This window comes from Copadichromis virginalis, linkage group LG17 (assembly GCF_057382275.1).
Source record: "Copadichromis virginalis isolate Kocher_CV1m ecotype Utaka linkage group LG17, C_Virginalis_male_GT1.1, whole genome shotgun sequence".
In the NCBI taxonomy this organism is placed as follows: domain Eukaryota; kingdom Metazoa; phylum Chordata; class Actinopteri; order Cichliformes; family Cichlidae; genus Copadichromis; species Copadichromis virginalis.
Genome location: NC_140634.1, coordinates 431,162 through 452,370, shown reverse-complemented (window position 1 = coordinate 452,370; position 21,209 = coordinate 431,162). Strand labels below are relative to the sequence as shown.

At 45.0% G+C, this 21,209-nt stretch overlaps 2 protein-coding genes across 3 annotated transcripts; one reads left to right on the top strand and one right to left on the bottom strand.

Annotated features, from left to right (window-relative positions):
- The first annotated feature begins 209 nt into the window (after positions 1–209).
- Positions 210–4,431, top strand: psmc2 (proteasome 26S subunit, ATPase 2). Its single transcript, XM_085436511.1, has 12 exons — positions 210–356; positions 611–648; positions 739–820; positions 1,841–1,940; positions 2,120–2,251; positions 2,344–2,416; positions 2,497–2,592; positions 2,689–2,853; positions 2,943–3,030; positions 3,139–3,341; positions 3,422–3,518; positions 4,172–4,431. The coding sequence occupies exons 1-12, from the start codon at positions 287–289 to the stop codon at positions 4,327–4,329; spliced, it is 1,302 nt and encodes a 433-aa protein (XP_085292637.1). The 5' UTR covers positions 210–286; the 3' UTR covers positions 4,330–4,431.
- slc26a5 (solute carrier family 26 member 5) lies at positions 4,379–17,459 on the bottom strand. 2 transcript variants are annotated; one of them, XM_085436508.1, is made up of 18 exons: positions 17,252–17,459; positions 16,029–16,296; positions 14,874–15,013; positions 14,573–14,683; positions 11,020–11,201; positions 10,690–10,854; positions 10,375–10,610; positions 10,126–10,273; positions 9,547–9,660; positions 9,358–9,435; positions 9,173–9,268; positions 8,812–8,918; positions 8,632–8,701; positions 8,465–8,557; positions 6,968–7,072; positions 6,639–6,800; positions 6,462–6,516; positions 4,379–5,107 (listed from the first exon to the last, which is right to left on the bottom strand). In XM_085436508.1, the coding sequence occupies exons 2-18, from the start codon at positions 16,199–16,201 to the stop codon at positions 4,959–4,961; spliced, it is 2,184 nt and encodes a 727-aa protein (XP_085292634.1). In that variant the 5' UTR covers positions 16,202–16,296; positions 17,252–17,459; the 3' UTR covers positions 4,379–4,958. The 2 variants fall into 2 exon arrangements, with proteins under 2 accessions (XP_085292634.1, XP_085292633.1); XM_085436507.1 differs by having other exon boundaries at positions 6,639–6,839; positions 17,252–17,458.
- Between the last annotated feature and the right edge of the window lie 3,750 nt (positions 17,460–21,209).

The window sequence follows — 21,209 nt, the reverse complement described above, 5'->3', positions numbered from 1 at the left end:
ATTTATCTGTAGATTAAAACCTGGCCCCGCTAGCTAAACATGTCATACAGTTTCTCTAATAATTAGGATGTAAAAATGATACGCACAAGATTCCTGTAGCCCCCAACAGAACAACATGATAATATTATATTTTTTAAACCCGTAAAGCTGGTACATCCTCACTACAATTCCCGCTTGTGTGTTCCGGTAAGTTGCGCATAGCGGCGGAAGTCCAAAGCTGCTGTGTAATTGTAGAGTTTAGCAGTCCTGATTGTTCGTGACCAGACAGTTTGTTCACACGTTAGACATGCCGGACTATCTGGGAGACGACCAAAGGAAGATTAAGGAAGAGGAGAAGGGTGACTCCCCTATTAGAGGTATATCTAAAATCGTTTATTTTAAACCCTAAGATATTATTTCCCGAAAGGAAGCGCCGATATCAGCTAGCAACATTGCTAATGTTAGCTTAGCTCGTTGAAAACAGTTTGCTCCTGCTGAATGTATTTGTTACCATGTTGTTATAAATATGTGTTGATGGTGGAATAAAAAGTCTTGTGTATACTGCATCGCTCAGTCCGACAACAGTGTCGGAGTGCAAACGCATTCATGTGATTGTGATTCTTTTTTAAAGCTTTGGATGAAGGGGACATCGCTCTGCTCAAAACATATGTAAGTATGGCTTTCAAACCACGACACCAAGCAAGTGTCAAGGAAATGATTCCACAGTGAGTGAATGTGTTGCTTGCTGTTCACCACCAGGGTCAGAGTACCTATTCCAGGCAGATCAAACAAGTGGAAGATGACATTCAGCAGCTGCTCAAGAAGATAAACGAGCTGACGGGTGAGCGACGAATTCAGAAGTACATTTGTGCCACAGCAGGGCAGTAAGATGTTCTCAGTAAGCTTCTTACTGGGCTTGGTGATTAAACCGGACATAAGCAATAAAACGGCATTTATTTGAAAAGCTCATTTGCCGAACTAACTTTCTAAACCTTCAAAAATTCCAGCTTAGGAGGCCACTTGTGTCTGACCAGATTTCAAGTACTGGGTCAAACTCAGGGGTTTTACTCCGGCTTTCTTAGATTTTCTTTACTTGGAATTCACCATTACAACTTATAAATGTATTCAGATATTCTCAGTTTCATTTCTAACAACCAACAGTAGTACAGGAAGTATTGGTAGCTCCATAGAAGTGGTTTACACATTAGGCTGACAAGTGGAAGGTCGCTCGTTGATTCCAGCAGGAGACGCAAATCAGAAAAGGCTTCTGAACTAAAAAGCCTGATCCTGAATGAATTTTGTCGCATCCAGAAACAATACAAAATCAGCAAGTTTAGCAAATTGTGCGTCCCAAGTTACAGACACAATGATAACTGCAGCTGCATGGTCCTGTGCATATTAACTGATTATCCTGCAACATGCACAGGACTCAATAACACTGTTGCACAAATACATTTGGACATTTTAGTTTCATTAGGTGCCAGTTAAATCTCATGTATTTTCACTCCTTGGTTTAATTATTTGGTGCTTGCACGGCCTGTCACTTCAGATGCAGCTGTCTAGCTGGCCTTTCCCAGCCACCCAGTGCCAGCCTGTACTCTGGGCTAGTTTAACACACAAAGAGAGATCACCTTTTCTACCACAACCCACAGCTATGGGGCCAGTTTAGATTTTAAAAAGGCATGTCTAGTTGACTTTAACTCCAAAAAATGCAAAGGGCTGCATTGTTGTTGAAAATGGATCATCTTAAATTTGGAACGGTTGTCCAGCTTTATCAGAGGAGTATATATGGACGGTTTTGGTACTTTGGAGGGCTGCACAAGATGCTTTGTGTCTGATTTGTTTTTTTTTAATTGCACAGGCATCAAGGAGTCTGACACAGGCCTGGCTCCACCGGCTCTCTGGGATCTAGCTGCTGACAAGCAGACACTGCAGAGCGAGCAGCCGCTGCAGGTAGCAAGGTAAATGTTCGACTTTAACATCACCAAAATGTAAAGTGTGGTGTTATATCGCTGATCTTCCCTTTGGGATGTTTCGAGCGACATTCCTGTTAATCTGACGGGAATATTCTTAGCTTTCCTACTTCCTTCCACAGCATTTCCATTATGTAGCTTCATGATTCTTTATTTCTTTCTGAAAGATGCACAAAGATCATCAATGCAGACTCTGAGGATCCCAAATACATCATCAACGTCAAACAGTTTGCCAAGTTTGTGGTGGACCTGAGTGACCAGGTGGCTCCAACTGACATCGAGGAGGGCATGAGAGTGGGGTGAGGCAGAAACATGATTTAGAGGTGTTACATAGTTTCCAGAAGGTTCCGTCAGCCGTAAGCTAAGTTTAGTGTCCTTTCTGTTTTTCCAGGGTTGACAGAAACAAGTATCAGATCCACATTCCTCTGCCTCCGAAAATCGACCCCACTGTCACCATGATGCAGGTTGGGAGGCGAGGATACTCTGTGATTGTTTGGTTATCTGTCTGCTTGCATGTGATAACTCCTTGGCCCACTTGCTTTAGGTGGAAGAGAAGCCTGATGTGACCTACAGTGATGTTGGTGGATGCAAGGAGCAGATTGAGAAGCTAAGAGAGGTGGTTGAAACTCCGCTGCTCCATGTGAGTGTTCCAAAGTTAGAACCACCACTGAGGCACGAGTGAAGCAACTGTCTTCTGCACATGGGAGCTCACTTGTCGTCTTTTTCTTCTCACCAGCCTGAGAGGTTTGTCAATCTGGGAATTGAGCCTCCTAAAGGTGTGCTGCTATTCGGGCCCCCCGGAACCGGAAAGACCCTGTGTGCCCGGGCTGTGGCCAACAGAACAGACGCCTGCTTCATCAGAGTCATCGGCTCCGAGCTGGTGCAGAAATACGTGGGAGAGGTGCGCTCACGAAAAGAAAGATTAGCTGCAGTTCAGATCAGGAAGGTTGATTCTCGTAAACGTCTGACTTTTCCTGAACTCGTTCACAGGGCGCCAGGATGGTGCGTGAGCTCTTTGAGATGGCCAGGACCAAAAAGGCCTGTCTGATCTTCTTTGATGAAATTGATGCTATTGGAGGTTAGTCTCATTACTTAAAAAGAAAAACATCCACTGACGTGCAGCAGCCCTTTTAATCCAGCGTGAAGAGAAATCCATTCTGAGCGTGTAACCCTCTGAACCTGCCAGGTGCTCGTTTTGATGACGGCGCCGGTGGAGACAACGAGGTCCAAAGGACCATGCTGGAGCTCATCAATCAGCTGGATGGTTTCGACCCTCGAGGCAACATCAAAGTGCTGATGGCCACCAACAGGCCGGACACGCTGGACCCGGCCCTGATGAGGCCCGGACGTCTGGATAGGAAGATCGAGTTCAGCCTGCCTGACCTTGAGGTGAGTTTCAAACTGGACTGTGTTACACTTCTCTGATGTAGCTCTGTCCAATTCAACCATCTTTAAACCCGCCGTTGCAGGGTCGCACCCACATCTTCAAGATCCATGCCCGCTCTATGAGTGTGGAGAGAGACATCCGCTTTGAGCTGCTGGCTCGCCTCTGTCCCAACAGCACCGGTAAGACTGCAGAGCAGACGTTACTTCCTGTCGAGTCAGTCTCCCTCAGCTGCGTCTTTATCTGTTTTAGTGTTTCCTGCTCGTGTGGGTGTGGCATACATCAGCTGTCCTTTCCTTCAGAATGCCGTTGTCATAGAGACACTAAACCAGCGGTCCCCAAATCACGGACCGGTACCGAGCCGTAAGAGTTGAGGCTTGGGTGTGAAATGTTTGGTTTTCCCGGTGTTTGGTACCAGTACTGGTTTTATTTTGTTTTACTGATCTGCGACATCATAAAGGCCGGTCTGTGAAAATATTGTCAGAGATAAATTAAAACTTGGGGACCGCTGCACTAAACTTCCAGTATTTTTCCAATTTGTTTATCGACTTCTTGTTAGTTTAGAAGAGTTCAGACCTCTTAGTGTAGTACTGATGTATGACCACACGGGGGCAACCTGTTACTTGGAAAGGTTTCTTATTGCCCTTTATAAACTTGGAAGTATGTTATGTTAAAGTAGATGAGAGTCTGAGTTTTGGCTGTCCTTTAACACGATCCTGTATTTCAGCCAAGTCAAACTGTTTTGAATGGCTTGACAGCGTGGGATAAAGGTCGTCTACAGGTTTAATAGCTCTCTGAAAGTCTGAGCACTCTCTTAAATCGTGCTTCCTTTCAGGTGCCGAGATCCGCAGCGTGTGCACCGAGGCAGGAATGTTTGCCATCAGGGCCCGCAGGAAGATCGCCACAGAGAAAGATTTCCTGGAAGCCGTTAACAAGGTCATCAAATCATACGCCAAGTTCAGCGCCACTCCCAGATACATGACCTACAACTGAGTGTGTGCTTGTGTCTGATTTGGCTTTGTCAAAAAAAAGAGAGTCAAAAGGATTTTGTTTTGTTGTTATTGTTGTTCACTAAAAAATAAAAGTTATTCCAGATTTCAGTTTCAGTGTTTAACAAAATAAGCACAGGGAGCTTGAAAGGCCTCCTGTGTCGTTCACTAACAGCACAATTAAAGCTGTCCACTGCATTCATATATGAGTCATACCAATGCAAGTGTACAGTAACGGCAACATGACACTGCAAACAGACTGGAAAGGTCATTCCAGATCAGAATAACAAAAATCATATTGACAGATTATAGGTAACAATTTGGTACCAGCGTGATAATGAGGTGGTCAGTATTACATGTTTACAACAAGGCCTCCAACAGTACCTGCTAACATCATGTAGACAAAGCTGCAGCTTTAAAAAGTACTTCAGCAAACAGTGAGAACTACAACATGACTAAAGTGCAGCGTCAACACTGCAGAGAAATCAGGCTGGACGCCACATCCTGAAGGTTCTGATTAAAACGATGTTCTTGCTGCTTTGGAACTTTAACAAGACTGAAAAACACTCCTGATATTTCAGCTGAAAACAAGTTCACAGTGAGGTTGTGAGAGCGCCACCACGTCCCATCCTCTCAGGTCGTGTCGCTGACCGCAGCCACAGACGGGTGAGAGTTTGAGTGCTGACAGTGGAGCACGGCGTCGTGGACGGTGGGGAACAGGAAGTCTGTGGTCAGGTCCTTAGTGAAGAACTTCAAGGTGTCCAGTTCAGCCAGCAGGTTTCCTGCAGAGAAGCATGCAGCAGGCTCAGTATTTACATCAATGACAACAACCACTTTCAAACCATTTGAACACAAACAGACTTTAGTGAAGGAAAGACTCACTGCAGTGGGGCTAATAAACGTTCTGTGCAGACACTGACATTCCTGCAGTGATACCTTTGTTCCATTTACAGGGCACACAAAGCAACTAAAGCAACCTGCTGTGTTCACTTGTTGGACAGCAGCTTTGTTACAGTGTGAAACGAGCCGCTGCAGCTTCATCCCTGCCTTCTTCTGGCTAGCTGCCACTCTGAAAACATCCTGCGCGCTCGTGAGCCAATATACTGAAAGTGAACTGTAAATATATCGTGTGACATGTTTACCATTTGGTTCCAAATGATATCTTCTCATTTTCAATCCCAAATGTGCAGAACAGGAGCGTCCTGTTTGTTACTGCAGGAATGGCTTCAGTCTGTGAACCACAGGCTGTGTTTGCACAGGTCTGTCAGGACCCACAGGCTTAATCATTCAAACCAAAACTTTCAACAGAGTTCTGTCATAGCGCTTGTTGCCTGTTTCCATCCTTTACATTATGACCCCAGTGTGTGGAATTTGTCTTTATTATAGGTCTCCACTTACAGACCTTATGTTCTCATTCATGCAAACATCGAAATCAGCCAATCACATGGCAGAAGCTCAATGCAGACATCAGCTGGAGTTCAAGGCGAGCATCAGAATGAACATGGCATGACTAGATATCAGGTGTGCTTTAGAAGTTCCCGGGACTTTCCAACACAATCATCTCTGAGGTTTACAGAGGACGGTCTGAACAAGAGAACGTAACAGGCGAGCAGCAGTTCTCTGGGAGAAGATGTGTCGAGCGTGACAGGAAGGTAAGAGTGACTCAAATAACCATGTGTTACCACCAAAGAGCTTCTCTGAATGCACCTCGTGTTGGAAAGCAGATGGGCTACAGCAGCATCAGACCACAGGGCGCCACATCGCCCAGCGACAAACAGAAACCTGAGGTTGCAGTATGCACAGGCTTTCTGTAGCAGACTTTGGTACAAACATCATAACAGCATGGATTCCTCCTGCATTGAATCAGTGGTGCTACAGTGTGAGGGATATTTCCACGTCCATGCCTTTCTGACCACAGTGTACCAACTCCTGCAGGACGATGTGTAACAAAGCACCAGTCCTCTATCTGGTTTCATGAACAGTTCATGGTCCACAAATAGTCCCCACAGCAATTTGTAAAGATAAGAGGATAGATGGATGGATGGGTTTTAATTGCGTTTTGTACGTATTGCGTATAAAACAGAGCATGTGCACAGATATTTTCAGATCTAATGAAAAGTCTTAATAGTCACTTACTGTTGCAGCCAGCTATGACCACCCGGACATCTACGGCGGCATACTCTTTAATGACCTGCACAAAGAGATAATAGTTTTTAGTATTTGAGCTCTACACCATGAAACAGTGACTGGAGTTCAGTGAAAATATGCAGCTGGTGCTCCTGTGCAGTGCAGCGCTGGAGAAAGGGCCAGAACCTGTCTGATGGCTTTAGCTCCCACTGAGTCGATGAAAGTTGCAGACGTCCAGTCCAGGATGATGGAGTGGACTGTGCTGAAAGGCTCAAGGAAGACCGCCTCCTCTGAGTCGCCATGTCTGTCGCCAAACTGGCCGTTCTTCTGATCCTCCGCCACGTGGCTCTGGGACAAAACGTCATGAGTCACTGCCTCATCCTTGTACTAGAAACAAAGCAGCACCACAAAACATATTATATATACACACACACACACGACCGTCACATGAGTGTGTATTTAACCTGTTGACAAAGCTCAAAGTTTGGATAGACAAAAGACAAACAGCGACCCACCTTGGCACAGATTTTCAGCGGAGACGACCGATTGCTGTTCGTCTTCTCCTTTCTTTTTTTTTGGGCTTTCCGAGCAGCTTGTAAGTGTTCAGGGTTTAGCCCCGTCTGTAAAGATCAACATAATCACAACAGAGCTGTTAACATCCAACTCAGCACGTCATTCTCCCTCACTCGTTTACCTCTACCATTACCTCACCTCTTATTTTGGCATTTTCTCTGATAATTATTCATATTACATTACATAATACACTTGTTATTAATCTCTGTCTCTCTTCCACAGCATGTCTTCATCCTGTCTTCCTTCTCTCACCCCAACCAATCACAGCAGATGGCCCCGCCCCTCCCTGAGCCTGGTTCTGCTGGAGGTTTCTTCCTGTTAAAAGGGAGTTTTTCCTTCCCACTGTCGCCAAAGTGCTGCTCATAGGGGGTCATATGATTGTTGGGTTTTTCTCTGTATTACTGTAGGGTCTACTGTACAATATAAAGCACCTTGAGGCGACTGTTGTTGTGATTTGGCGCTGTGTAAATAAAGCTGAATTGAATATGAAAAACAAAAATGAGAACTGAAACAATGTTTACAAAACAAACACATATCGACGTCTTTACTTTAACACAATAAGCATGAAGCACATGATCAACTGCTTTCAGTAACATCTGTGCTTCACCTGATTTGTCACAAAACAAGCGTTAATCTTGCACAAAGATAACCTGAGTAAAAGCAAAATGCAGTTTTCAACGTGTGATTTCATTGTTTAACCAACACAAGCTATCCAAACCTGCACCTAGGTGAAAACGTAATTACCCAGAATTCATAGTTTCATCAACTGTCCAAGCTCTGAAGCAGTAACGTAATGACCCTGTTACCCTTTGCAGCTGGTCGTGGCACCGTGTTGCTTTTTGAGCTCTTGTAGCGTCTCTTTGTGTTATTGAGGCGATCAGGCATGGCTGTGACTCGTAAACACTGAGCTCAGTCCATGGTCTTACAACGGGACTCTTTTCCCCTTTAAGGACTCAACATGCCACCACAGTAGCAACAGAGACTGATCCCTAGGAATCAGGTGTTGCTGGTAAAGCTGGCACAGTTACTCCTTAGGTTAAGACTGGGAGAGGCTGGGAATATTTCCCACATGGTGCTTAGATACTGGATAAACCTTTAATTCACACAGTAAAGTTAAAATGTATTCTTTGCTCTTAGTTATTTGAACACACAAAAAAGCAGAAATGACAAACGTAGAAACGTTTTCACTGAACTGTTGAAGCTTCAGCTGTAACGTGAACAGGCTACAACTGCAAACCTTCATTTGTAGCCAAGACAGTGAAAACACAAGCAAACGGATTCCTGCTCATCTCAAAGTAGAGCTCTGCTCGCATCTACCACCAGATGATTACACGCTCACGCTGCTCCTCTCAGACCGAGTCAGGTGATAATAAGTGCTTCACACATTTCCCCCACAAAAGGGTTTCTGTTTGCTTCCACACACTCAAACACACTGCTACCTTCTCCTTGAGGCTGTTCACATACAGGTCACTGTTAGCAAAGTAGACTGAAGAGTTGGAGTGGAAGATCTTAATCCCCTCATATTCAGCCGCCTGAGAACACAAACAGCCAGCTTGGTCAGTGTGGATGTTTCACACGGAGCAGGTTTCTCTCCTCACACATTTACCTCTTCATACTCGTCGACGTCACAGTAGAGCCCCGTGTTAGCGACGTGACCCAGGATGGAAGTTTTAGGGCTGGAAGAGAAAGAAAACAGCTCAGAGCACAAATCAAACCTGCTCTTTGAAAACTCTCACAGCTGCCTTTAAGCTTCAGTTCAAGGAAAAACACATATTCGAATCATTACCTCTGTGTCCTGTATATGACTGTCAATATGGCGAATGTGACGGCCACCAGGAGGCCGTAGTCCAGTCCCAGCAGCACAGAAGCGATAAAGGCGATCACCCAGATGGCCTGAGAGGACAAAAAAGAAAGTAACATGAAACTAGCATGAAGAGGAAGCGTTTTGCAAGACCAAAGCAGTTTTTACATAAGCAAATGTCTTCAGACGACGTGCATTTATCTGATCGTTTCCACTCCTGCACATTATAGTCACACTTCTGTCTGCAACCTCAGCTTCTCCACTGTGTATTCACTCGGGTTCACATACACACCTCTCAGAACAACGGTGCACTTTAAGTCAGCTAAGCTTGGTTTTAAAGACTGACCAGTTCAATCTTGCTGGTCCTCCACAGACTGGGAATGTCTCTGAACTGCTTGAACATCCCTATGAGGTTGACCATGATGATGGCAGCCAGCGCAGTCTGAGAAACACAAGCAAACGAGAGCCAAAGACGACATTTAGGTGTGTGCAGGCTCACAGGTCACGCCCAAACATCAAACAGGAACTCACCTGAGGGAGCGGCTCGAAGACAAAGCCGACGGCCACCACCACCACCAGCACCAGCAGCGACGCCAGGAGCCCTGCAATCTAAAGCACACATAAAAAGCAATAACTCCATCAACACACCTCTCACTCTAACAACAGCTTTACAGCACCAATTTAGATAGTGTAATCACTCCTGCAGCTCGTGTGTGTCACCTGTGTTTTGCCTCCTGTGCTCTCCTGGACCAGACTCCTCGACATGGAGCAGGTGACGGCAAACGTTTGAAAGAAGGAGCTGATGAAGTTACACAGACCGAGTGCAATGAGCTCCTGAAAGTGGACACGTGGAGGAAAACCGTGAAAAAGAGAGGAAAGTCCTTCTGCAACAACATTTTCACACGTCAGCTTTGGACAATTTCAGGAAAATGCGACCCGTATATTTTCCACAGTCGTGCTTTGCTAAATGCGTGACCTGCATTTATTTGTCAGCTATGTGTCACTGGAGGACACGCTTTGCTCAGTCTTCAACGAATAGTACAGTCAGGCAACTACACAACGCTCCAAACAACTCAGTGTTCAATGAAATGAACACGTTCCAACAAACTGGAACAATGAACCTTTTTGTGAGCAGCATTTCCAATATCAGCGCGCAGGATAAAAATATAACTTTACAAGATTTGCAGCAAACAGCTAGAGGACGTCCCGTCATCCAGAAGACCCAAAGTGTCCTAACCAAACATTTAGTCACACACAGGCCAGAGGCTCATCGGCAGCTCACCCCGTGGACACACTCACCTGGTTGCCATCCACACTGTAGCCATGTTTCAGGGCAAAGATCTTGGCCAGCGAGACGTCCATGGAGAATCCTACAATCGCTATAGCAAAAGAATCTGTGACCAAATTGGGCAGCAGCGAGATGTTTGGGGCAGCAGGAGGGCGAAGCCTGTAACCAATAAGACAACATCTGTAGACCTCTGTGACATACGTGTAGAGAACACGAGCTTAAACCAAAAGACACTTAAACAAATAGAGTGTGCGGCCTACCCTGTTGGTATGTTCCCAACCACATGGACCTTGTACTCCTTTGATAACGACAAACCATAGGAGATGCCCGTGGACACGATGACCACAATGATCTCTCCAGGAATGGGAATGGGCAGCTTCTTCTTGAAGCGCTCGTTGAGAACTTTGATCACGTAAAGGAAGATGATACACCCGAGCCCCAGAAGGAAAGTGGCAATATTGGTGCTGGTGATTCTGCTGAGCACTGCTTTGACACTCTGCAGTGACAGAAAGGTGAGTGTTAGCGATTCATTGACTATTCTGGGAAGGAGAAAGACAGGGCCTCTCAAAACTCACATAAATAGCAGAGAGAAACCCAGAATAACGCTGCGTTTCCACCCCCAGCAAGTACTTCAGCTGGGAGATGACGACGTGCATGGATGCTGCTGTGGTGAAGCCTCGCACCAGGGGCTCGGTGAGGTAGATTGCTACAAAGCCAAACCTGAGAAGACCTAAAACAATCTGAAAGGAATGCAGAAGAAGAGGGGGGTCATTCTGTTTTTGAAAAACAATGTTTAATACAGAAACAGTTAAAATCGAGTTGATACATCAACAGTGATTCAGACATGCTGCTGCTGCTTTGGATAAACAGATTAGCCACGGCTGCTCTGCAGGTGGGAGGCTGACCTGGATGAGTCCCGCCAGGGTTGTGACCATCACGGCCACCTGGACCCTGCTCTTATCACGAAGCTCCACGTTGATGGCATCAGATGCGTTGGATCCAGTAGCATTGATATTCATAAACATGCTGTCTGGTGCCTCCCTCACAGCGACGCCCCCAATCATCAGACTTATGACAGCAAAGGTACCTGCAGGTCATCGACACAAACGCAGCGCTATGATAGGCTGGGGTCAAAGCTGATGTCGAGTACAACGAGCGCTCAAACGCAGCACAGAAACTGCAGACTTGTGCTCGCACCGGCCTTTCCTCTCACCACCCTGTGACGGTAAAGGCCGTCCTGCCTCTCGTTCTCTGTCATCATTCCCACAGCAACCTGATGTCAGGCCAGATTTTGGCCAGCAGTGATTTACAATCTTTGCAGATTAGCTCCTCAGCTTCAAAGGGTTGAGCAGGTCTAGTTTATTGGACCCATTTGTTGGACGGATTTAAACTGACAATCGAGACAAGCGTGACAGCGTTGGAGAAAAGAAAGCAGCCAGATTGGTGAGACAACTGAGGCTGGGTTTAATGAAATCTCAGTCCTGCTGCTTATGTCAGTCTTTACATAGTTAGAGGCAGCGAGTTTTACAATCCCAGTTGTGGAAGATGTTAGAAAGTGAAGTTTTACAACATCTGTCAAGCTCAGATTTTAAAAACCTTCCACAGGAGACACATTCTGAGGGGTTATAATGTTGCAGTTTTTGCTGTTTTGTTTTTACATTTACTAAACTTTCGAATTCACAAAAATGATGTGGGTACATGCTGATTATCATTCAGGCTACGTTCACACTGCAGGCGAAAGCGCATCAAATCCGATTTTTCTGACCCTATGCGACCATCTATCCAATCATGGTGTGACAGTGTGAACGGCACAAATCCGACCTGGGTCACTTTCATATGTGGTCCTGAATCCAATACATCTCCGATGTTTTAGAAAGCGACTGCTGTTTGATGGTCATGTCGCATTAAATCCGTCTTTTACGTCACTGACACGAGACAGACGCCAATTATCAGCGCCGGAGAAGACATGGTGAACGCTTCCTGGCCATCCCGTGTAGATGTCAGTGAAACTGTTGGGAAGACAACGTTGGAGAAACGTGAACATTTTATTTGTACTGTATAATCTGCAGCTATCCTTTGAAGCACCACTTCTCTCTAAAACAGCAACAAGGATCATTATTAGGTTATCGACATTATTATGTAAATAAGAAAATAACTTAAAGCAAAAAACAATACTGTTGCTCTGGGTCTAAACAGAGCGCGTTGTGTGTGACGTCTTCTTTTGCGCGTTTGCTGTCGCATTTTATTTGTAGTGTGAACGAGCAGACAAAAAAATCGGATTTGATCAAAAAAATCTGAATTGAGCATCAAGACCTGCAGAGTGAACGCAGCCTAAGAGACTAAAAACATTTAAACCTGCTTGGATTAAAACCAGAGCACAAGGTTAAGCCTCTGTGGGCAGTATTTACTTTAAAGGTAGAGGTCAAAGGTGACATTTGGATGCAGATGTGAGCCCCAGCATCACTTCCTCAATGTTAATCAGAATTTTAAAAACATTTTAGGAACGTTTGAAGATCAGGTAATAACGTCCCCATAAACACTCAGTGAGAAGGAAAGCAGCATGTATACAGCACTGTCTGTATAATATCAACACACATGTATGAATGACAGTTTAAGTTAGAAGGTTCTGTCAGTTTTTAACCAATAAAATCACTAGTGGAGCTTGAAGACCTCGGTGGATGTCAGTCAAATATGAATGGAGTCTTAACATGACGTCACTCCACACACACACACACACACACACACACACACACACACACACACACACACACACACACACACACACACCTCGTCTATCATGTGATAACGGGGGTTTTCTTATTTGCTTTAAGAACCTGCACCTGTAGATAGAGTCATCCACCCTCGCGTGCACACAGACAGAACCACTACTGCAAACAGAAGGACAAACTGTAACCTACAAAGTAACACAGCTGTGACGGGATCATCTGCCCTGTGGGAGCAGAAGCCTTCGTCTGGAAGGCAGAAACTGAATCTCACTATGCAAAGTGTGAGAGACATGAAGCACTGTGTCTGCAAGGATGCTGGGTTTAGTCTGTGGGACCACGGAGCTCTTTCAGCTCTTTCTGTTCTTCACAGAGAAATATCCAAACCATCGCACATACGCAGAGGACCACGAAGGTTCAATAAAAGCACAGTTGGCTTTAACAAAATGAAACGTAATATTTTTATCGCACCTGTCCTTTTTCAGGAAACCCTCTCCCACACACAGTTGCACTAAACCAAACATCACTGCAGCACTTTGGTGCTGTTCATCAAGTGTGCGCTGTCATCAGGCTCATCTGTGTCTTACTCTGCCATAATGTGACGTGTTGTTTCCTCACCATGTGACAGTTTTACAGGAACACTTCCTGTCTGCGAGGTGCTTCATTGGGTCCAACAGTCAGAGGGACTCATAGGTCACAGCTGGCATTTGAGACTTGGACCCATTTCAAGGAAAGGAAGCTGTCACAGGGTGAGGTCGCTGAAATGTCACAATCCTCCCGTGAAAGCTAAGCACACAGTTAGCACACATCCAAACATTTCCTCCACACCTTTCATCTCATAATCTGAATCACTGTGTAACCCAGTGCACCTCACAGTCACTACAGACACAGCTGTGTGGAAAGTGACTCGTCGCCTGCAAGACTTCAATGTGACACCATTAATGTGGATTAAGAAATCTATAAAAAGCTCAACCATGTAAAAATGACATCATCTTAACTACATTTGTCTTTTCTCTCAAAAAGCAAGCGAGAAAAGAAAACAGCTCGGTGCGTCTGAACGTCACCATCTTTTGAAAGCAGACATGAGGAACAGAGGTGGAGCCAATGAGAGACAAATTCTGGACAATGTCAGGAGAGTCAGGCTGGAAACAAATCAGCTATAGTTTCCTATCCTCATAATAGGCAGCAAAGCATTACTGGAAATACTGTTAGACGTGAGGAAGCAGCCGTGGCCGAGCACACAGCTGCAGTGAAACAGGAGCTGCTTCCATGGTTTCTTTATTCCAAACGAACATCAAGCTGGAAAATGAAGAAGCCAGCAATCAGTGCCACATCCAGGAAGCAGCAGTTTCCTTCATATACAATCATTTTCTTCTTATACATCTTATTTAAAATCTTCTTTCTTGGCGAGAACCTTAACACCAACTTTACATTTAACACTAAACTGAAAGGAGACGTCAGACCGTGTCAGGGTGTGTCTGTTTGGATCGATTTCAAACAATAAATAAATATTTTGATAAATATTTAGGTCGGGGATCACTGTGGCGACGGCACCTTTAATTTCTCTCCTCTGTACAGAACATGAAATTTTCTGCTGTGTGTGTGTTGGGGGCAGGGAGTACATAAGAGGGCGGAGCTTATGGAACAATGACGAGCATATTGTAACTGTTTTCTTGTACGTGGGCAGAGCCGGTCACACAGGGCCATGAGGTCAGGACAGAGACGGCTCTCTCACCTACTGATATGTGTCTGGACGTGCCAAAGAAGGTGTACAGCAGGACCGGGTAGAAGGAGGAGTACAGACCATAAACAGGAGGCACCGCAGCCAGCATAGCGTAGGCTAGTCCTGTGGAGCAGGGAAGATAACACGTTTCCAAATAAACAATCCTGGAGGTTCAGTGACTCCATCACAGTGTCAAAGTGTCAGCGATGCCAAAACAGAGTCAGCATGAAGCAGAAACTGCTCCTCTGGAGCCGCAGCCGGCCCTGCTCGCAGCCTCGGTGCTTCACACGGCGCTGCTGCACAGTTCACTGACCTTGTGGAAGCTGCACGACTCCCGTGCTGAGACCTGAGACCACGTCTGAAAAGAGGTACTTCTTGACTGGATACGACGGCAGCCATGAGAGAATAGGCATGAAGCTCAGAGCTGCTGCCTTGGCCTTCTCTGAAGAACACCTGTGGATATTCAACACCAAGCAGATTTTTAAAAGCCTCCACAGACAAAGTTTTTCTGGAGTCACTTTCATGCTGCAGGATTCAAGAAGCCCCCTCGTGTTAGCTGAACTTTGGTATGACTCGTGCTTCACAATATCCCTCCTATACCTTTAATAGCAGCACCACGTGATTCACACTGGTTAACAGATATTTGTTCATTCTTACACCACAGAAATATCATTTCAGTGATGTAGCAATATTTGTTCTGCTGTTACAGATTTAAGCCCCAACATTCACCCTCACTCTGCACTACAGCCAAGAGTTATTTAAGAAACATCAATGTTTTACAACTTTATGACACGTTTGTTGTTCCCTCTGCAAGATGACAAGAAAGCATCTCTAGAAATGACTCTAACGTGTCACTGTGTCGGTTCCCACCCTGAGCTCTGTCACACCCCCTGCGTCCTGTGGATGGTTATGAGTGCAGACCCGTTCTTCACTAACTCCCGGGTTGCTCGCTGTACGCTTCCAAAGCACATCTCTGCTTTTGTATGAAGACCTCCTCCTCCTCAGCTCCCCTCAGTAAGCCCTCCCACCTGTCTCAGTCCCAAATTGCCAGTGAGCTGGCATCAACATGTCATTTCCCAGCCTTGTTCGGGCGACTTGTTTAACCCCCGACTTCTCCCCCTTTTTGCTTGCCCAGCTGCATCAGTTCCCAAATAGAAAGCAGGGACAGAGGATCCCGGGTTTGTGCAGTTTAGCTCTGAATAACTTTTTCATTTGTTTTTAAATGTTAGAATGCAACATAATCTATTTGAAGATCAGTGTTGGAGCTTTTTTGCAATGTAATGTGTTTAAACGTCTTATTTTTCCACTCAAATAAAGGACATTCGAAGGTTGCACATCAACTCCCACAGATTTCCCACTGGCTTCTGGCTTCAGTTTACACAGCACACTGGGATCTTGTGTGTGGATCTATGTCGATGCTGATCTGTTCAACGACATGTTAACAGGAAATGTCCAGAGAAAGACTTACTGGAACTTTTCTGCCAGCTTCTGACAATTTGTGGTGGTGTCTTCTTTGCGTTTAAGAAGCTGTGCCTGGATCAGAGTTTCATTGTAGACAGGACGCTCGATCCTGTAAATCAGCTGGGAGTCTTCATCCTCTCGAGCTGCTGCAGCCACCACTTCTTCTTCTTCTTGCTCCATGGTAGAGGCCGGAGGGCTGGCGGAGAATCTATGTCCCGTGTAGTTTATTCTCTCCCGCTTTTTCTTCTCGGCTGGTATATCCTCATTCCTTAAACCTTTTCAGAGCAAGCGAGGACAAGACATGACAAGATAGTTATGATTTCTACAAGCATGGGTGACGATAATAAGAAAGCCCTTTGCTATGCCGACAAAGATTTCAGTTTGATTTGCAATGCTGCAACTTTCGAGTAAATATTTGGTCTCTGACCAGCTTATGTAATGGCTTGCATTAAGTCTGGTGTACTGGGGGAAAGGTTTGCTGAATAAATCATACGGCATAGAGTTTCCTCAGGGTAGGTGCGCAGTGTTTTACAGCTACAGGCAAACCTCTCTCCCAGAAGTCTTGCAACCACACGTCATCATGGACCACGATCGAGGAACAAAGCCATGCATGTGGGTAACGTTTATAAAAGAGGAACCACGTAGCTGGTCTGGTTAAGTACTTGGATTACAGCTCGACATGGTGCCTTCAAAGTCAATCCAAAAAAAACAAAAAAATCAAATCTCTGTCTATGCAGATAAATAGTGAATGAAACTACTGTGAGAATAGCAGGCGACTGTTAGAAAGGTTAGAAGACAGTTCTGTATTTGATATTTACATTAATTATTTATTAAATCTATATTTATTATTTTATATATAATAATATGCAAATGAGTAACACTTGCTTGTTTTTCCCCGTGTGTGGAACAGGTCCTGAGCATTAACAGACTTATGTCACAGGTTTTATTTATCATGCAGAATCTCCTGTTCAGTCATTCTCGCGCCGACAGTTGAACGCCTCGCGCTTCTTCCCATTTCCTCTCCTGTGCTAGCTCGCTCACATCACATTGTAAAAAGCAGCTTTGATAAATTCAAAGCGGAGACACGGAATTTTAATTAAAGGGCCAATATGTGCTACAGGTACGACGGCGAGCGCAACTACAGCAGCTCCCGTGGCTGTGACAGAGGCTTTCACCTCCTCACAGGGAAACAAGCTAACTCAAAGATACTAGCAAAGACACTTCGCTCACCTCCATCCTCCTTGTTTCCCTCCAGCTGCTAAGATGCTGTCGGCTCAAGGAGAACACAAGTACATAAACTGACCTCTCCGGTTGAAGTTTAACAAGGGCAACGTCCTTTAACTAGAGCACCAAACGCTGACGATAAACCACAGATAGAATGTGCGGACAGGATGAGTCCCTCTGCGTAAAACTTTCTTGCAACTTCCGGTCCGCATGAACGGGAGTAGCTCTGCACGCATGCGTTGTTGTCTTTATCATCCCACTTTGTAGTCCTAAAACAAAGGGCAGGCCTACTTTATGTTCTTGCTATGCTTTAATATCAGTGCTAGAAGGCAGAAAGGAAAGGGGACCTTTACATTTTAGCAGTTTTTGTCTAAAAGGTTTTCCAAATCTGGCATTTCCTGTTCTCTCTCAAGACAAATACCAAATATGGCAGGCACATTTATTACAGACACACAACACCGCTGTAGACACTCATCTACTGGAGTCAGAGTGGGAGCTCTCGTGTTTGGGGACAGGGGGTGGATGATGAAGCAGAAAGTGTTTGACGTGTGGCAGGCCTGGCCCCCTCCTCCCGGTGCCGTGTTGGTCACCAACACGTGCTGCAAGCCAGGATTCGGCTTTGGAGTGAGCACTCGTGTAAATGAGGAAAATGACTTTAGTTGAAGTTTATTTATGGTCTGTGTGAAATCACAAGACTGCAGTCAGAGAGAAAGAACTCTGGGTGGTAAACATCTCATGAACAACAGCAGAAAGTCACACAGCAGTCTGAGTATAACCAAATATCCCAGCTCCAACAGTCATGCAAAAAAAGTAGGTTAAGCAAAGTTTGTTTGTCCTCTGCTGCACAACCTCTGCACAGGGGTGTGCTTGCTCAGGTTTAACAGGTATTGGTCAACGTGAAATGGCTAGAGTGGCTGGTTTGGCTTCCACTTTCCCCTCATGGATTATGGAACTAACTCATGTTTAAAAGTGTATTTTTATATTTAAATGTATAATTATGAACAATAAAAGTAATGCATATTAATATTGTTGCATATATATGTATAGAAGCTCAGAGACCTGAAGTGCAACAAGCAAATATCCCTGATACCACAGCAGCAGCACCCTGATCATATTTTCATGTCATTTGTGCATAATTATAACTCTACTGTGAATGTTGCAGCACAAGTTGACACTCACCAGACTTTGCAACATTTTTCTAATTTTTTGCTATTTTGCTGAGCCCATATAAACTGTAGTCTCAGCTTGTTGCCACCAGGTGCAGTCTTCTGCTGCTGCAGCCCATCTGCTTCAAGGGTCCATGTATTGTGTGTTCAGAGACACTACTTTGGTTGTAACTGTAGTTTTTACTTGAATTACTGTTGCCTTCCTATCAGCTCAAAGGAGTCTGGCTGTATTCCTCTCAAATTTAGCAGACTGATCATGTCTGCATGCCTAAGCATACCGAGTTGCTACCATGTGATTGACACATACACATGAGTGAGCAGTTGAACAGGTGTACCTAATAAAGTGGCCTGTGAGTGTATTCTGTGCTATACTTTTGTTTACTAGTCCCGAGACAACAGAGACAGATACACAACAAGATTAAATCAGAGACAAGACAGAGCAAGACAAGGCACACTGGAAGTCCTACGTGACATGTACATGTATACACAGAAACGTACACACTGCATGTAAGTGTGTATACAACTGAATGTGGGTACTTTTGTGTGCATTTGTGGGAGGGGTGCATATGGGAAGAAAACAAACAACAGATAAATAATCATGCATAACCCTCACCTGTCATGAAAATCGCCAATCAACTTTAACTACTTCTGAAAACCTGTTCTGACAAGATCATTTCCAGCATTTCATGGTTGCCCTCATTCCCATCCACAAAAGAAAGCGTTGTAATCAGCCTACACTCATTTTGTTTGAGGTAAAGGTTTCGTAGTGACAGTTTAAATATCAGTTTGATGCTTTGTAGCAGGATATTTGTTTAACCTGAAAGAGGTCAACGTTCCCTGCAATGATTAGGTGTCAAATTTCTATACAAGTTCTTAAATGTTTAGCAGACACAAAAAATCTAATGAAGTTTATGTGTAAGTTCAATAAGGAAGGTCTGTAATGACTCATATGCCTGCTTATCTGTTCTTCACATCACTACCACTTTCCCACGTTTTCACTCTCAACCATTACTCCAGGCCTCAAGGGCCGTTGTCCTGCAGGATCGAGCCGATTTAAATGGCTAAATGACCTCCTCAACATGTCCTGAAGTTCTCCAGAGGCTGGTAATGAACTAGTCATGTGATTCAGGTGTGCTGACCCAGGGTGAGATCTAAAACCTGCAGGACACCAGCCCTCGAGGCCTGGAGTTGGACACCTCTGCTCTAGTCCAATCTTCTTCTTGCCTGCCTTCTTTGAGCCAATCAGTCTCCTCATTCTCCCACTTAGACTCTCATTCGTGCAACCCACCGCCTTCCCATCTCCACCTCACAGACAGCTCAGTCAGAGCTCCACCCAAGCCTTTCATTTCAGTCAGTTGCAGTGCGGTGTGGGGTTTTTGTTTTGTTTTTTCTAACCACATGTGGACTACAAGTATGGGTTTTCTGGAGAGACTGGCAATGTAATTTAAACCCATCTTCTTCACAAAGGATCCACTTAGGATCACTGTGTACGATTTGAGAATCATTCTTCTCAATCAAGCACAGGCAACAGACATGGCAGCTGCTGAATGACTCATTAACACAAAGAACTGTGTTCATTCCAAGATAACCTCCAGTGAGCCACTGGACCACACACCTGCCCATCATACAGTAAAAACCTACGAGGCGATCGTGGCTCAAGAGTTGGGAGGTCTCCTTGTAATCCAGGAAAATCACCTTCATGTTTTTCTCTGTTTTATCTTCAGCTACTTTGAGAGTTGGGAGTTCGCCTTGTAATCAGAAGGTTGCCGGTTCGAGCCCCGGCTTGGACAGTCTCGGTCGTTGTGTCCTTGGGCAAGACAGTTCATCCATTGCCTACTGGTGGTGGTCAGAGGGCCCGGTGGCGCCAGTGTCCAGCAGCCTCGCCTCTGTCAGTGCGCCCCAGGGTGGCTGTGGCTACAATGTAGCTGCCATCACCAGTGTGTGAATGGGTGGATGACTGCATGTGTAAAGTGCTTTGGGGTCCTTAGGGACTAGTAAAGCGCTATACAAATACAGACCATTTACCTCTTGGCTTTCAGTGGTTCCAGTATGACACTGAAACCATACTTGTTTGCATCTTGTACATGAAAACGTGATATCAGATTACTGAATTAAATGTAAAGTTTCTGACAACAAAACAAAGACAGGCAGACCCCGGCTGAGAACCAAAAAATGTGAACTTGGATCATGTTCAACTCTTATATGAGAAATCAACTGCGGAAAGAGGGAGAACCCAAATACAGACAAACAGAGGCAGGGAGTAACGATAACAAAGGCTGATTACCAAACATAGACGAAACAAGAAAACCAAACCAATGAACCAATGAAAAAAACCTAAACTGGAAAGACACTAGAAACTCGGTGCACGGAAATACATGCTCTGACCAAGGACTGAGGAAGACAAAGATGACACTGTGGGGTGAAGAGCGAAGTGGAAACACATGGGAACATGGCAGGAACAAATTAGACGTAACGAGACGGGGGAAGCAAAACTGAACGCACCGAACTCAAGAGACAGTCAAAATAAAACAGATGTACAAACACTGAAACTATGACTAAGATGTGTGGACTTGATTCGAGCAGACATGACAGAGAGACCTTGACAAAGACAGAGAAAGGAGAAGCAAAGCCTGAAACAAACACAGAGGACGCGACAGACTCTCACAGGAGACACGGGGATGACACAGAGGAACCTAACTGACAAGAGACCAGAAACACCCAAAAAGACCCCAAAAGAATGAAACCCAAGATTAACTCTGTAAAACTTGAACCAAATCATCTTCATTGTGCCAAAGAAA

Coding starts and splice junctions, on each gene's coding strand:
- psmc2 (XM_085436511.1), top strand. CDS start 287: ATGCCGGACTATCTGGGAGACGACCAAAGGAAGATTAAGGAAGAGGAG. Junction 1,941..2,119: donor CAGCCGCTGCAGGTAGCAAG/GTAAATGTTCGA, acceptor TCTTTCTGAAAG/ATGCACAAAGATCATCAATG. Junction 3,519..4,171: donor CCTCTGTCCCAACAGCACCG/GTAAGACTGCAG, acceptor GCTTCCTTTCAG/GTGCCGAGATCCGCAGCGTG.
- slc26a5 (XM_085436507.1), bottom strand. CDS start 16,201: ATGGAGCAAGAAGAAGAAGAAGTGGTGGCTGCAGCAGCTCGAGAGGAT. Junction 10,274..10,374: donor GTTGGGAACATACCAACAGG/GTAGGCCGCACA, acceptor TATTGGTTACAG/GCTTCGCCCTCCTGCTGCCC. Junction 6,840..6,967: donor CGCTGAAAATCTGTGCCAAG/GTGGGTCGCTGT, acceptor CTTTGTTTCTAG/TACAAGGATGAGGCAGTGAC.